Source organism: Castor canadensis, chromosome 2 (assembly GCF_047511655.1).
Source record: "Castor canadensis chromosome 2, mCasCan1.hap1v2, whole genome shotgun sequence".
Classification (NCBI taxonomy): domain Eukaryota; kingdom Metazoa; phylum Chordata; class Mammalia; order Rodentia; family Castoridae; genus Castor; species Castor canadensis.
In genome coordinates this window covers 6059173-6072076 of record NC_133387.1, presented here as the reverse complement: position 1 = coordinate 6072076, position 12904 = coordinate 6059173, and the positions used below count along the sequence as shown (strand labels likewise).

Here is a 12904-nt window from a genome sequence, read left to right as displayed (position 1 = left end):
AAAGTCCCAGCTTTCCAAACCACAGACAGGAGATCGCACTACATGAAGCATACGCAGCTCTGGGCTGTTCTCATCCTTGGTCCATCGACCCCCCTGGACGGACTTCAGATAAATTACCAGCCTGCCCACAAGCTGTGGTGGGAATCTTGTTTTTCTTCTTTCCAATGAAAAGCAGATTTGCTGACAGATTAGGGAGCGGGGGCTGGGGTAAAGGGGAGGTCACGCAGGAGCACAAAGCCTGCAGAAGCACTAAATCACCACTAATGAGGCGCTGCTGTTCCTGGGAACAGGAGGGAGGCAAGTTCAACCCAAACCAGTGGAATGGACTGGGCTGGAGGGGCGTGGGTCTCATCAGATTGCTGGGAATTCCTTTCCCTCAGGGGGTGGTGCTATCCCACTGTGCACTGAGGACACCAAGGCACAGCAGAGGCTTGACAAGGTCAAGTCCTAGGGAGAGTCCTGAGGCACATTAACCTCTTCCTGCTAGGACCAGGTGTTTCCTCCCTGATTTTCTCAAAGACCAGGTCACTGTCTACTAATAACCAGTCCTTGCATGGCACCTCCCCAGGGGTTACTTGTCTGATGTTTCCAAGTGTATATATGGTTGATAAACAGATATGATTGCATGTATGAGAACACAGCAATGAAATCCATTAAAACTGTAAAAAAAAAAAAGAAAAGAAAGAAAGAAAGGAAAAGAAAGCCGGGTGCCAGCGGCTCCTTGTGATCAGAAGGGTCTATTTTCCAGGCCACCCCAGGGCGGGGGGAGTTCGTGAGCCCCCATCGCAATGGAAAAAAGCCAGGAATGGTGGTGCACACCTGTCATCCTAGTACTTCGGGAAGTCTAAAATAGGAGGACCTTGGTACAACCCTGCCTGGGCAAAAAATGAGATTCTATCTCAAAAATAACCAGAGCAAGCCAGGCACCAGTGACTCACGCCTGTAATCCTAGCTACTCAGAAGGCAGAGATCAGGATTATTGCAGTTCAAAGCCAGCCCTGGGGAAATAGTTCATGAGACCCTATCTCAAAAAAACCCATCACAAAAAAGGCTGGCATAGTGGCTCAAGTGGTAAATGTGCTAAAATAAAAAACCAGAGTAAAAAGGGCTGGAGGTGTGGCCCAAGTAGTAGAGCACCTGCCTAAAAAGCACAAAGCCCTGGGTTCAAAACGCAGCACTGCCAAAAAAAAAAAAAGTGGGTATGACTGCACTTAGTTCACAGGGCAGGAACTTTTGGTTTGCTCCAAGTTCATGCCAAATATAGCAACATATGCAAATATATGGCATGGTTTAGGAGCAAAGGGATCTACTGACATCGGTTTGAATCCTGCCTGCTGTGTAACCTCCATTTGCACTTCATTTGTATGGTGGTTACTGAGCATAGTAACGTGACACTAATCTATTACAGAGCACGGCTCGTGAACGCTCAGTAACATCATCATTGTCATCAGCAGTGGGCAAGGGTGTGTGAGGTCCTAGAGCTCCAGCAGCTGGACGTTGCTGACTTTGGGGTGTGACCGGTGGTGTGGGGGACAGCTGTGATAGGAGAGGCTGGCTGTTTAAGGACAGGCCCAGGCCTTATTGGCAGATACACTCCTATGTGGAGACAAGCTGGCTGGGCTCATGCAGAGAGCTCTACTTCCCTGAACAAGCCGGCAGTGAAATGAAAGATTCGGGGAATGACTTCGATAAACACGGGAGGGGAACCAGTGATGGTGCATTTCAGTGCCACTGCTTAGTGATGTCATTTCTAGACTAGGCTTAGAGGGGTTCCCCAGTGCACTCTTAGGGGCTGCTACATCTTTGCCACCCAGATCTTGGTGAGCGGGACATTGCTTAATGATCTTTTTCCATTTTTCTCAGCGGGGAGAGGGAGAGAGATGGGAGACATCCTGGGAACTCAGTGTCCCCCACTGAGCAGGAACAAGCCTCCCATTCTCCATACTCAGGTCCTGCAGCAGCAGCCTGAGACTTTTTCTGTTGGGAACCTTGTTTTTTGTCCCTTAGCTCAGGGTTCCATTATCAACCTCCCCAAGCCTCTGGGTAATCTCAATTCCAGTTCAAATAGGAATTCCACGGTCTGAATACTTTCTCACCGGGATCCTGACGAGGGGCAGTCACTGCCCCTTCACCTACTCAAAAATCTCCAGCAAGGTGAGGGAGCAGAGAAGCTGCGTGGCCAGGCAGGTGGTAGAGGACCCTGGACCCAATGTAGGGACTGGAAAGCCAGACAGGACCCTGATCCACAGTCGGAACGCTGGTGGGTTACCTGATCCCCCACCCAGGCAACTTAGTCTGGCGCAGGCAGGAGCAGAGCTCTTTGGGTTTTCCAGGTCCAGCAGTCCAGAGGCCCTCAAGGACTCCAGACTTCATCCCTCCTGGAATGAGCTAAAATCTTCTCAGTTGGGACGCGGGATCTCATCTACACCCACTGTCTCCATCAGATTGGTTGGGGGTGGGGGAAGGGGAAGCTGCCGGGAAGGGCAGGGAGTAACCTGGCCCCACCCCTAGTGACTGGTAAATTTCCCCTCCAGGGAACTTTCCGAGGTAGGACAAGGAAGCATGGGCTTCAGGGTGTGGACCCCTTCCCAGAAATTCCACTGCCTGGGTCCAGGTGTCTCCGCCCAGGGCAGGCTCCTCCCTCCTCTCCGACCCAGCGGAGGGTATTCCCCCACCCCCAGAATCCCGCCCACTCCAAGGTGGGCCCAGTGTCCCGATGGAGCTGCGTGGGGGGAGAAGGTGCAGGCCGGAGGGCGCCTGGGGCCCGGGTCTGCCAGCCCTGCCGTGCTCCTCGCAGGGGCTGGGGTGGGAGCAGACACTCTACGTCCCTCTTGGCCCTGAAAGGTCTCTCCCAGCCTCCATCTCTTCCATTCCGGCAAAGCCCCCCTGTTCTTGCGCCTCCGCCCCCTACTTCTGTCTTCCTTACAGGACATCCGCCCCAGGCCCATCTCGTCCTGCAGAGGGGCCTCTCATATCAGCCGAGAGGATAAAATCCAGAGATGCAGACGCGGGATCCAGGGGTCAGGCCTTTGGCCACTGCGCAGACCACGTGGCCTGGCAGCCGCCCGCTGCTGACTCAGGGAGAGGCGGGCGGCGCGCCCGGCCCCGCCCCTCGCCCGGCCCCGCCCCCCACTCGCCCGTAACTGGCCCAGGAGATCTCCCGGGGTAAAGAAAGGGCCTGAGCGGCGTCCAGGCTCCACCCCGGCCTCCTCCTTGCTCTGGGACCCATCACCCGCCACCCTGAACCAGAGAAGATGAAGGGGTTGGCTTCTTGCCCTGCCAGGTCCCCACCTGCCCTAATGGGGCCTCCCAGCGCCCTCCTCCGCCCCGCCCGCCCCAGGGGCCCAGAAAGCACTCAGGGGCCGTCAGCGCTCCGCTTTCAGGACATTTATTGCCCGCGGTCCCGAGACCCGGGTGGGGCCACGAGGGGCTGCCCCTGTTCCCGGGGCTAGAAGAAGTTGACCACCCTGCGGAGCGACTGCACGCGGGCGCTGTGGGCCTCCCAGTCCGAGAAGCTGCGGAAGTCACCCCTCTCCACCACGTACATGCGACCGCGATAGTTGGGCTCCTCGTAGAGGACCCACCTGGAGGCCAGGGGAACCGTGGGTCAGGGGACGCCCAGATGCCACATAGTGCTCGGGACAGCTTTGCCAGACTCCTCCCTCTCCCTCACTCCGGGGAACACCAATGGCTGCTCCTGTCTGACTCCGCCACAGCTGTGTGGGTCGGTGGGACACAGCGGAGTACCCAGAATCCGTCACATTTTTAAAATGACCAATTCATGGCATTCCACCTGGATGCACTCCACCGTCATCACCACCCTGCGCCATTCCTGTTTGTGCAGACGGCACCTCGGGAACCGATCAGTACTATCCATTCGTCCGGCCAGCACAATCCGGTTCCCACATGTGTGCTCTGCAATGTTAGGTACAGAAGATGCCCAGGATGGTCACAGGCCTTGGAGCCCAGGAGTGGCACACAGGCTCCAGAGAAGAATGGGCCAGAGCTGCCAGGACACCAGGATCCCCAGTGGGATCCCTTCCCTATTCCCTCCCCCTGGCAATTAATTCCTGGGCAGCTGCTAATTGCCCAGAGAGCAGAAACCAGCACACAGGACAAATCTTTATGGAACACTTGGGCAGGACCAGTGCTAGATAGGGGACAGGAGGTAGCAGGCTCCAACCTTTCATCACCCAGAAGGCTGTGAGGCTGCAGGTGAAGGGGACCTTGGGGGCAGGTAATCAGGAAGGTGTGTGTGTGGGGGGGGATGACCAGGAGGGTGGTCTCTGCCTGGGATGGGGAGTGTGCTCTGATGTAGAGACCTTGGGACAGCTAGGGAGCAGCAGTGGCTGGACCAATCCTGTCCCTTCCCTCCCATCTCTGAGACAACCATAGCACTGTGAAGAGGGGACACAGAACAAGGTGCCATGTGGACTCTCCATACTGAAGGGCAGGCCTTCCACCAGAGGCTGCTCATGCAGTTCTCTGGGTCCTTTCTGGTCCAGGACATGGAACTGCTCTGGCCTCTCTTTGGCCCTAAGAATTCTTGCCCACCAATCCCAAAGCACTTGTTGCTGGTGAAGGCTCTTCTCCCTATGGGACACAGACTCAGAATCTTCCAGCTGATGATGAGCTCATACATGGAGAGTGAGCACCAAAGACCACACAGCCTACCTCTTACCTCTCTACTCCCTGCTGCCCTGGTCCCCCATCCCAACCCTGCACCTGGTGCACTTGGTGCTAGGCACAGTTGGCTTCTGGGAGGGTCAGGGGTTGGGAATAAATGTGAGTGGTCAGACAGCACCTCTGGGGGTCAGAGCAGACTGGCCTCCCCAGAAGCCCTGCACCCCATGGTGACAGATGAGGCCTCTCAGGGGGTGGGTCTATCCCTCTCTACCCAAGTCAGCTGGAAATCCCTGAGCAGTGTCTTGGGTCACCCTGGAGATCTTGTGGAAGTCCCCAAAAGGAAAGAGCAGGGACCTCGATGGGCATCATAGCACACTCTCTGCTCTCCACCTGGCTGTGACTGTTGGGGAGGAGTTCCACAGGAAGAGAGGAGGGGCTTGGCTTTCTAGAGGGCTGGAAGAGGGGGTTGCAGAAGTGTTAGTGCATTTCTCTCCAGGACACAGGAATGAGGAATAGGTCACTCGTGAGCTGGCTTGGGACCTACAGAGAACACTTTTTGCATGTGGGAAGGGTGGAGGGGTCCCGCCTCACTGCCCACCAGGCCCCAGGGGGCTCAGGGTGCTACCATCTGGACAGCTTCTCCTTGACCTCTGTTAAAGAATTAAACTTACAGGAGGTGAAGGACAGTGCACGCTGGGTCCTCCTCCCTGAAGGGCTGACAGTGCCCCGCTCTGGAGCAGGGAAGGCTTGACCAGTCCTTGCTGGGCCTCTCCCAAGGCAAAGGGTGGGGCAAGTCAACCTTTTTAGTTTGCTTCTCTATAAAATGGGGACATAGCTACCCAACGGGATGTGGAGACACGAGAGGCCATGGTCAACAGGAAAGACTCAGGGGCCTTTAAGCTTTGCACTCAGGAGTGCACATGGGAGTGAAGCTGTCCTGGGTTGATCTGAAGGAAACCCAAGTGCACAGGGCTCTGACGGCTATTTTGGACAAATCCCTTGTCCAGGTAAACCCCCCCCCCCCCAGCTACTGTGTGCCAATAGGAAGTTAGCCTCCCCAAAGCCCACCTCCCGAGAAGCCAGAATGGTGGGGTCTGCCCACTTGGTGGAGAGGCTCAGTTCAGGGGTTAGCTTTGCCAGGCAGGTGCTCTCTCTCAGAGCATGTGACCCCACTGTGTGCCTTTGTACCCTGTAAGGCCCAGAGCGGGTAGGGAGGCCGGGGCATAGAGAATCTCCTGGTCAGTGAGCTTTCCTGGGCTCAGGAAAAGCTGAGTCTCAATTTCTGTCCAATCACAGAGCACATCACAGCTGTTAATGTGCTCCCTTCCCTGTTTCAGGACTGGCACCCCAGAGGGGAGGTTCCAGGGGACATCTGGGGAGCAGTGTCCTGCCCTGAAGACCTGCTGGGCCCCTAGGGGAGGCTCCATTGCTTGCCTTGGGCATAAGAGGCAGCTGAGAGAGGGACAAGGCCTGTGGGACAGGTGACATGGTGCCCATCTGCTGGAGTCTGAAGCCCACCTCACCCTGCTACTCCCTGTGAGCTGCAGGCTGCCTCCCCACACCTGGCTGTGAAGGGCCTGAGTTGAGCAGCCCTGGGCATTACTCACGCTCCATCCCCGTACACTTTGATGGCGTTGACACAGCTCTTGGCCCAGCCCTGGCTCTGCAGAAAAGGGCAGTCCTCCACGAACTCCAGGCACTGGCCTGTGAAGTTGCAGCCCTCAAAGACTTCTAGGCAGAAATGTTCCCCGTGCTCCGAGACCCAGGCAAGTATAGGAAAGAAAGAAAGGAATGCTCTGAGTTTCCCCTACCCATACCCATGCAGCAAGATCTTGGAATCACCCAAGGCTCTGGGCGCCCAAGAGTTCCTGGGTTGGCTGGGCTGGTGGCTGGTGAGTGCTCCCTATCCCAACATACATGGTTTTTCCATATGAGATGTGGTGGGACAAAAGAGGTCTAGTACTTTTAAAAGCTTCAGAGCCACTGAAGTATCCAGTCTCCAGGTTTTACAACTAAGGAATCCAATATCTAGAGAGGACAAAGCTGCCCAGAGGCCAGAGGCCACCTGGACCAAGGACGAGGTCACTGGTTTCCTCTAGGAGCTCAGCCTTGGGGACTCCTGCCTCTGCCCCACCAACACACTCTCCAGCTTTGACTTCTCCACCCCTGGCTGCAAGCCTTCAAATGATAATATGTTAGAACTGTAATAGAACCTTTTTATTAAAACATGAAGCCAAAAATCCAAAACAAATAACAGATCTCATTTACTGAAGTCCCTGCTGGGCTTGACATCGTCATTCACTAACATCAGTCCATATATCTCCCCATGTGACTGCCTATTTCCAAATGGCAATCAAGGGCCTGCACCCACTGGCCAGACCCCTGCAGAGGCCTGGGTCTGCCTCACAGTCAGCCTCAGGGATGATTTTTATGAGAACAGCATTCATAAGATGCCTGGTATATTTTTCATATAAACAGTATTATGCAGGATCCCAGGCCAACCATTTAATTCCTTTTTTTCCAAAGGTCTATGGCCTGGCAGAAATACTAAGAAAGCATTCTTACAATTCGAGATGCCAGAGCCCAGCTGGTTTTGCAATGGATGCAGAAAAGAAAGGGGGCCCCACGCAGAGAGGCGCTTCTCCTGATTCCTCGGATGTTTGCCAGAGCGCCTGATCAGGCTTCCACAGAGGACCCTCTGGCAGACAGACTGAGGCTAACTCTGATTTCAAGAATCGCCGTTTCCCACCCAAACGACCAGCACTCAAAAAGGGTTGGTTGTACTTGTGGCTTGGGGCACCTTCATCCCTTAGATTCTATCCTAGGGCAACTACACATAAACAGTCCTTCCCGAGGGGAGCAACAGCCCTCATTTGTTCTCTCTATCCCAGGCCACACCTGTGAAATGCAGCCACTGGTGGAACTCCAAGTAATCTGCCCGAAAGTTTCCTGCTGAGTAGCCAGTGACACTTCCACTTCCTCCATTAGCCATTCCAAGTTCAGAGCACCAAAGGCCTGCAGAGGGCTCCAAGGCCACCTGGCCACTCCCAAACCAGCCTTCCTTTTCCTGAGTGCTCCTTCATCCAGATGCAACCCCAAACTTACAGTATTTTCAATAACATTATTTTTGTGTATGTGTGTTTGTGTGTAAGTGGAATTTGATCTCAGGACTTCACAATTTTCAACAGTAGTTTAAGATGGAAAATTTAGCTACATGTTTGGATCAGAAATTTAAAGTGGTTTCCTGAAAACTCCCAGGGGGCTCTCCTGCCCAGCTCCCCTCCTCCCCCCACACACTTGGCCCCCAGTGCCTCAGGCTCATGCTTTTGGGGAGGTCTGAGTAGGGATCCTGTACAGTGAGAAGGCCCATGCTCCTGTTTACATACTCAGTCTTGACCCTCCATCAGCCCCCAACTGCAGTGGCCCACTCACCATTCCTACAGGCCGACAGGAGCCCATGTGATCATTGTGGCCATTCCAGCGGAAGAAGTCAGCGTAGTCACCATGCTCCAGGATGAACTGCTGGCCCCGGAAGTCGGGGTGATCAAAGCAGACCCAGGCTCCACTCTCCACTCGGATGGAGTTCACTCGGTTCATAAAACCTCGGTCCTGGAAGTTGTCACAGTCCCCAAAGACCTCCAGCTTCCGTCCTGTGAAGTGCTTGCCCTCGTAGAGAGTGATCTAGGAAGGCCAAGTCAGAGTTCGGGGTCAGGGGCTTCTCTCCTTTCAGTTTTGGAAGCTGGTGGCTAGGACCCCAGACTCTCAGGCTCTCAAACCTGGCCCTGTTACAACAGGTCCCCACACTCTGCTGATTGGGCAGAGGACCAACAGTCAATGAGCTAATGTCAGACACAGCTCCCAGCAAGCTCATGGTAAGGCAAACAGATGGTAGGCAGTCTCTCCCCTTTGCCTAGGTGTCTACCTCACACTCCCACTGCATTTGTCAATTCAGCTTTTGCTTACTGTCAAAACATAACGTCCATGCTAACATCAAAGGAAATGGTTTCAAAAGTGTAAACTGCACCTACAACTCATCACATTTATTCTTCAGAAAGTCAGGCCCCTGGCACAGAGCCTTCTTAACTGCAGTGGCGGAATTCCTAGAAGCCAGGTCAGGGCCTGGCATGGGAAATAAGTGTCACTTTGTCTCTGTTTTTTTATAGGCCACTCCTTGCATAGCAGCCTGTGTCAGCTCTGTAATTTTATCATCTCAGTGGTATTTCAAACATAGTGTCCTGTGGGCAGTAGCACTGACAGGTGGTCCTTGTCCACAAACTGAACAACTGAGGCAACAACCCCCCAAACGCACTTCCTGTTCTTCCTGTCATGGAACCCAAAATTCCAACCACTCAATAACTCTTTGGGTCTCATGAATTGTGGTCCCAGAATGACCCTGTCAAAGTAGAGTGATGTCACCCCGTAACAGTGGTCATTTATACTTCATCAGTGTTTTCACTTCTCCCAGGCAAATGTGTTAGAATTGTCCTCTTAGGCCTGTAGGAGTTAGGATGGCCACATGCTTTGGCCAAAGTGACACGTGTGACAATGATCACTTGTAAGCCAGGGCAGGATTGATTTTCTGCCTCTTCCTTACCCTTCCCCATGTTACTGTCAGCCTGGACCTGTTTGTTGCTGAAGCACAACCCCCGCCCATACGAAGCAATGCGCTCACCACTAAGGTTGTATCACTAAGGTTTCCATTGTAGAGAGCAAAGTCTTCATCAGATTAGCCAGAAGGGGAAGAGATATCCTAATTGGTCGCCCTTCTTGCATAAGACAGGTCTGATCAGGGCCTCTGGGACATTCAGGGAGAGCTGGGCACCCTCAAATCAAACCTGAGTTCTGCAGAGAACCAGCTCCAAGTGTCCCTGGAGATACAGTAGGGAACAAAGGCCATACTGACCAGCCTGCAGCAAAGGAAAGACAGCCAGCCTCTCCCCCCCCCCCCCCCCCCCCCCGCCGTCTACCATCAGTCATTCCCTACCTCAAGTTAGAGGCAGCCTGGTCTGACCACCCTTGGCGGGGAGGGAATTGGGACCCCAGAAAAGGGGGTGCGAAGAGGGCGCCTTTCCTACCCACCCACACCAAAGAGGCCCTCAGTCAAGGGGGGACTCCCCATTTACTTAAGAAATGAAGCCAACTTTGCTTGGGGTTGTGCGTGGAGCCAGTCTGCACCCTCCCCATCCCCGCGAGCAAGGCGCGATGGCAGGGTCGGGCCGGGTCGCACTCACCTTTCCCGAGCGCTGCGCCATGGTGCGCCGCCCGCCGCCGCGGGACCCCACTTATACCGGGCGGCGCCTGCTGGCTCAGCGCCGCCGGGGACAAAAGATTTGCTGGGCCGGGCACCCGCGCGTTAGTGCTCTCGGGCGTGCTAAGCCCGCGAGGGGCCGCCGGCGGCGCTGCGACGCGACCACGGCCCCCTGTGCCACCGAGGCCACCGGTGCCCGACCTTCCGGCTCAGCCCACCAGCGCCCTGCTGAGTCAGGTTCGCGCGCGGCGGGGAGGGTCGCCCAGCTCCCACTCCCCCAAGGCTGCCCTCCCCTCGGTCCACCTCCCTCTTCCGCTGGAGGACCCGACCTCCCTCAGCTGCCCCCTTTTCTCACCTGGCTACAATTCTCACCTGGTTAGTCCCATCTGGCTGTCACCCTGTCTTTTGGGACAAAGGAGAAAAGTCCAAGCTTCCCAAGGCGAAGAGGACAGCCCCTGACCTGGCCTGAGGCCTCAGAGTCCCTTAGATGTTCTGCTGCAGCATCACCCAGTCCTCGTCCCGCCCTTTACGCTAGGCTCCCCACCTCCTGACTTTGCTCCTTCTCTGGGATACCATCCTTCTTCATCTTACCTTTGAGGGTTCTGCCTAGGTGTCATCTGTCCTGACCCGTGCTGCCCAACGCTGGGGGACCACAGTGCTCTGCACCCTGGTGACTCTACGCCTGCGCACAGGCCGACCACCCTCGAAGCCAAGGATCTGTTTACAGAGTCTCGCAGCCCGCCTGGGCGTGAGAATTTCTCGGGGCCCAGAAGTATTTGGCACATAACGGAGCCTCAAAGATTGTTTATGGAGTGAGCGGAGTAAACACTGAACCCGCAAATTGCAGATGGTAACTGCATAAGACAATGACTCAGGTGGTTGGGGGTCCAGGGGCTGGCAGGCTCTGAGATCAAAGCAGAGAGAAGCCCTAGGGGGCAGTGGGGTCCTGGAAGGAGGAGAGCAGTTTGGGCCGTTCACCATTTCACAGATGAGACCCTTCTGCTCAGAGAAAGGAGGTCCTGCGATTCTTGGGGCAGACAGGTGACATTGCCTTTGCTCTGGGAGGTCATCCAAGGCAGACAGGGCCCAGACTGGAAACCATATGTCACCCTTGACTGTAGGTCATGCCTTCCCCAGGGGATCCTGCTGGGCCCAGCCCCCTTGCCACCACAGGCAAACTACATATTCTAGCATTTGTCTGGAGACATGGGTTCTGTTGGAGGCATATAATTAAAAACAGTCTTCTGACAACTGAGAAAGATAGAAGAGAAAGAAAACAGATTTATTATTGGATAAGCATTAACCCAGAATCTGATGACCTGATCAGAGATTGCAGGGAAAGACCTCAGTCTGGGGCTGGAGCATGGTTCAATGGTACAGCACGTGCTTGTATGCACAAGGCTCTGGGTTAGAACCCCAGCATGGGGGGCCGAGGGGAGCCACTCTTTTATGTAGCACTGTTTACCTTATCTCCTTAAGGTAAAGCCACCAATTTTCTCTTCTTTAGGAATTAAGATGACATTTACAATTTGGAGTGTACTTTAGTTCACACCTGTAATCCACCTGATTTGGACTCAGAGATTGGGAGAAGCAAGGTTTAATGCCAGCCCGGACAAAAAGTTAGCAAGACTCTCATCTCAACCAAGGGGTGGTGGAGTCCACCTGTTATCCCAGCTACGCGGGAAGTATTAATAGGAGGATCAGACGTTAACCTGGATAAAAACTTAAGACCCTATCCCCAAAATTACTGAAGTAAAGAGAGGTGGGGATGTGGCTCGCGTGGTAAAGTTTTTGCAAGCGCTTGACCCTGAGTTCAAACCCTAGTACTAAAAAAAAAGAAAGAAAAGAAAAATCATTAAACCTCAGGTGGATGCCTTCTCTCCCTGTATGGAAGATGTTCACCATCTACATACAAAACCGTAACAGAAATCTTAGGCTGTGACAACCTTGCACATATCCATTGCAATTTGTGTTTGCTGTCATTAGTGACAAGAGTTTGCGAAATGGTAAAGGAACCAAGTTCTAAGGAACTGTACCAAGTGAAATCTCCCATTTGTCTACTTAGAAAACTACAGGTTTTTCAGTGTACATTAAAACCATGTAAAAATAGCATGTGTTTGTAGGGGAAGTTGAGGCAGGTCTATAAGCCTGTTGCAGGACATCCTGCCTCTCTGGTCTGCCTGCACTCTCCTGCAGGGAAGCACCCCACCAAATTCCAAAGGCCTCTTGAGGTGCATACCTAGGAGTGAAATTGCTGGGGTGACCTGGGCACACCTCAATCATCGGATGTCCCAGCAGTTCCCCAAAGGGCCCTGCTACCTCCAGACCCACCCTGGGGGTCCAGGTCTGGCTGTTCTTTATCTGTTCATACCTGCACTTCCATAGGGATTTGCTCTTTCATTGAAAATTGCTTCTTCAGGGAGGAAGCAGGGAATGGGGAAGGAGGGTGAATATGGAGCAAATACAATGTACACATGTATATAAAGGGAAAAATTATATCTGTTGAAACTATCCCGGGAATGGGGGAGGGGAGGATGAAGGAGAATGGTGGGTGGGTGAATTCAAGTATGATATATTTGATATATTGTAAGAACTTTTGTAAATGCCACAATGCACCCCATACCCAGCATAACAATGAAAAACTTGCCTGTTCATAACCTTTGCCATTTTTTTTCTTTGGGTGGCTCTGGAGTTTGAATTCAAGGTCTTTCACACCTGCTAGGCAGGAGCTGAGTAGCTCCTTACTGATGTGTGTTAACCTATCCAGTCCTTCATTTTGTGTGTGTGTTATCCTGTTACCTGTTTGTGTATGTTGCTTCTGCAAAACCTCAAGCTCATTTCTCTGCGTGTGTGTGTGGGGGGGGGTTACTGGGGTTTTGAACTCAGCGCCTCATGCTTGGTGCTCTACCACTTGAGCCACACCTCCAGCCCCAAGCTGATTCTCTGAAATAGACATCCATTCCTGGTCACTCCAGTCCCTCCCCATCTCATCATGTCTGTCTGTCTGTCTGTCTCTCTCGCTGTCTCTCA

General features: G+C 53.7%; 1 protein-coding gene across 2 annotated transcripts; it reads right to left on the bottom strand.

The window, feature by feature from the left end:
* Nucleotides 1–3378: 3378 nt before the first annotated feature.
* Nucleotides 3379–10596, bottom strand: Crygn (crystallin gamma N). Of its 2 annotated transcripts, none has more exons than XM_074060496.1 (4): nt 10466–10596; nt 8059–8307; nt 6234–6379; nt 3379–3584 (listed from the first exon to the last, which is right to left on the bottom strand). In XM_074060496.1, exons 2-4 carry the CDS (start codon nt 8221–8223, stop codon nt 3449–3451), a joined length of 447 nt encoding a protein of 148 aa, XP_073916597.1. In that variant the 5' UTR covers nt 8224–8307; nt 10466–10596; the 3' UTR covers nt 3379–3448. The 2 variants fall into 2 exon arrangements, with proteins under 2 accessions (XP_073916597.1, XP_073916598.1); XM_074060497.1 differs by lacking the exon at nt 10466–10596 and adding an exon at nt 10247–10280.
* Between the last annotated feature and the right edge of the window lie 2308 nt (nt 10597–12904).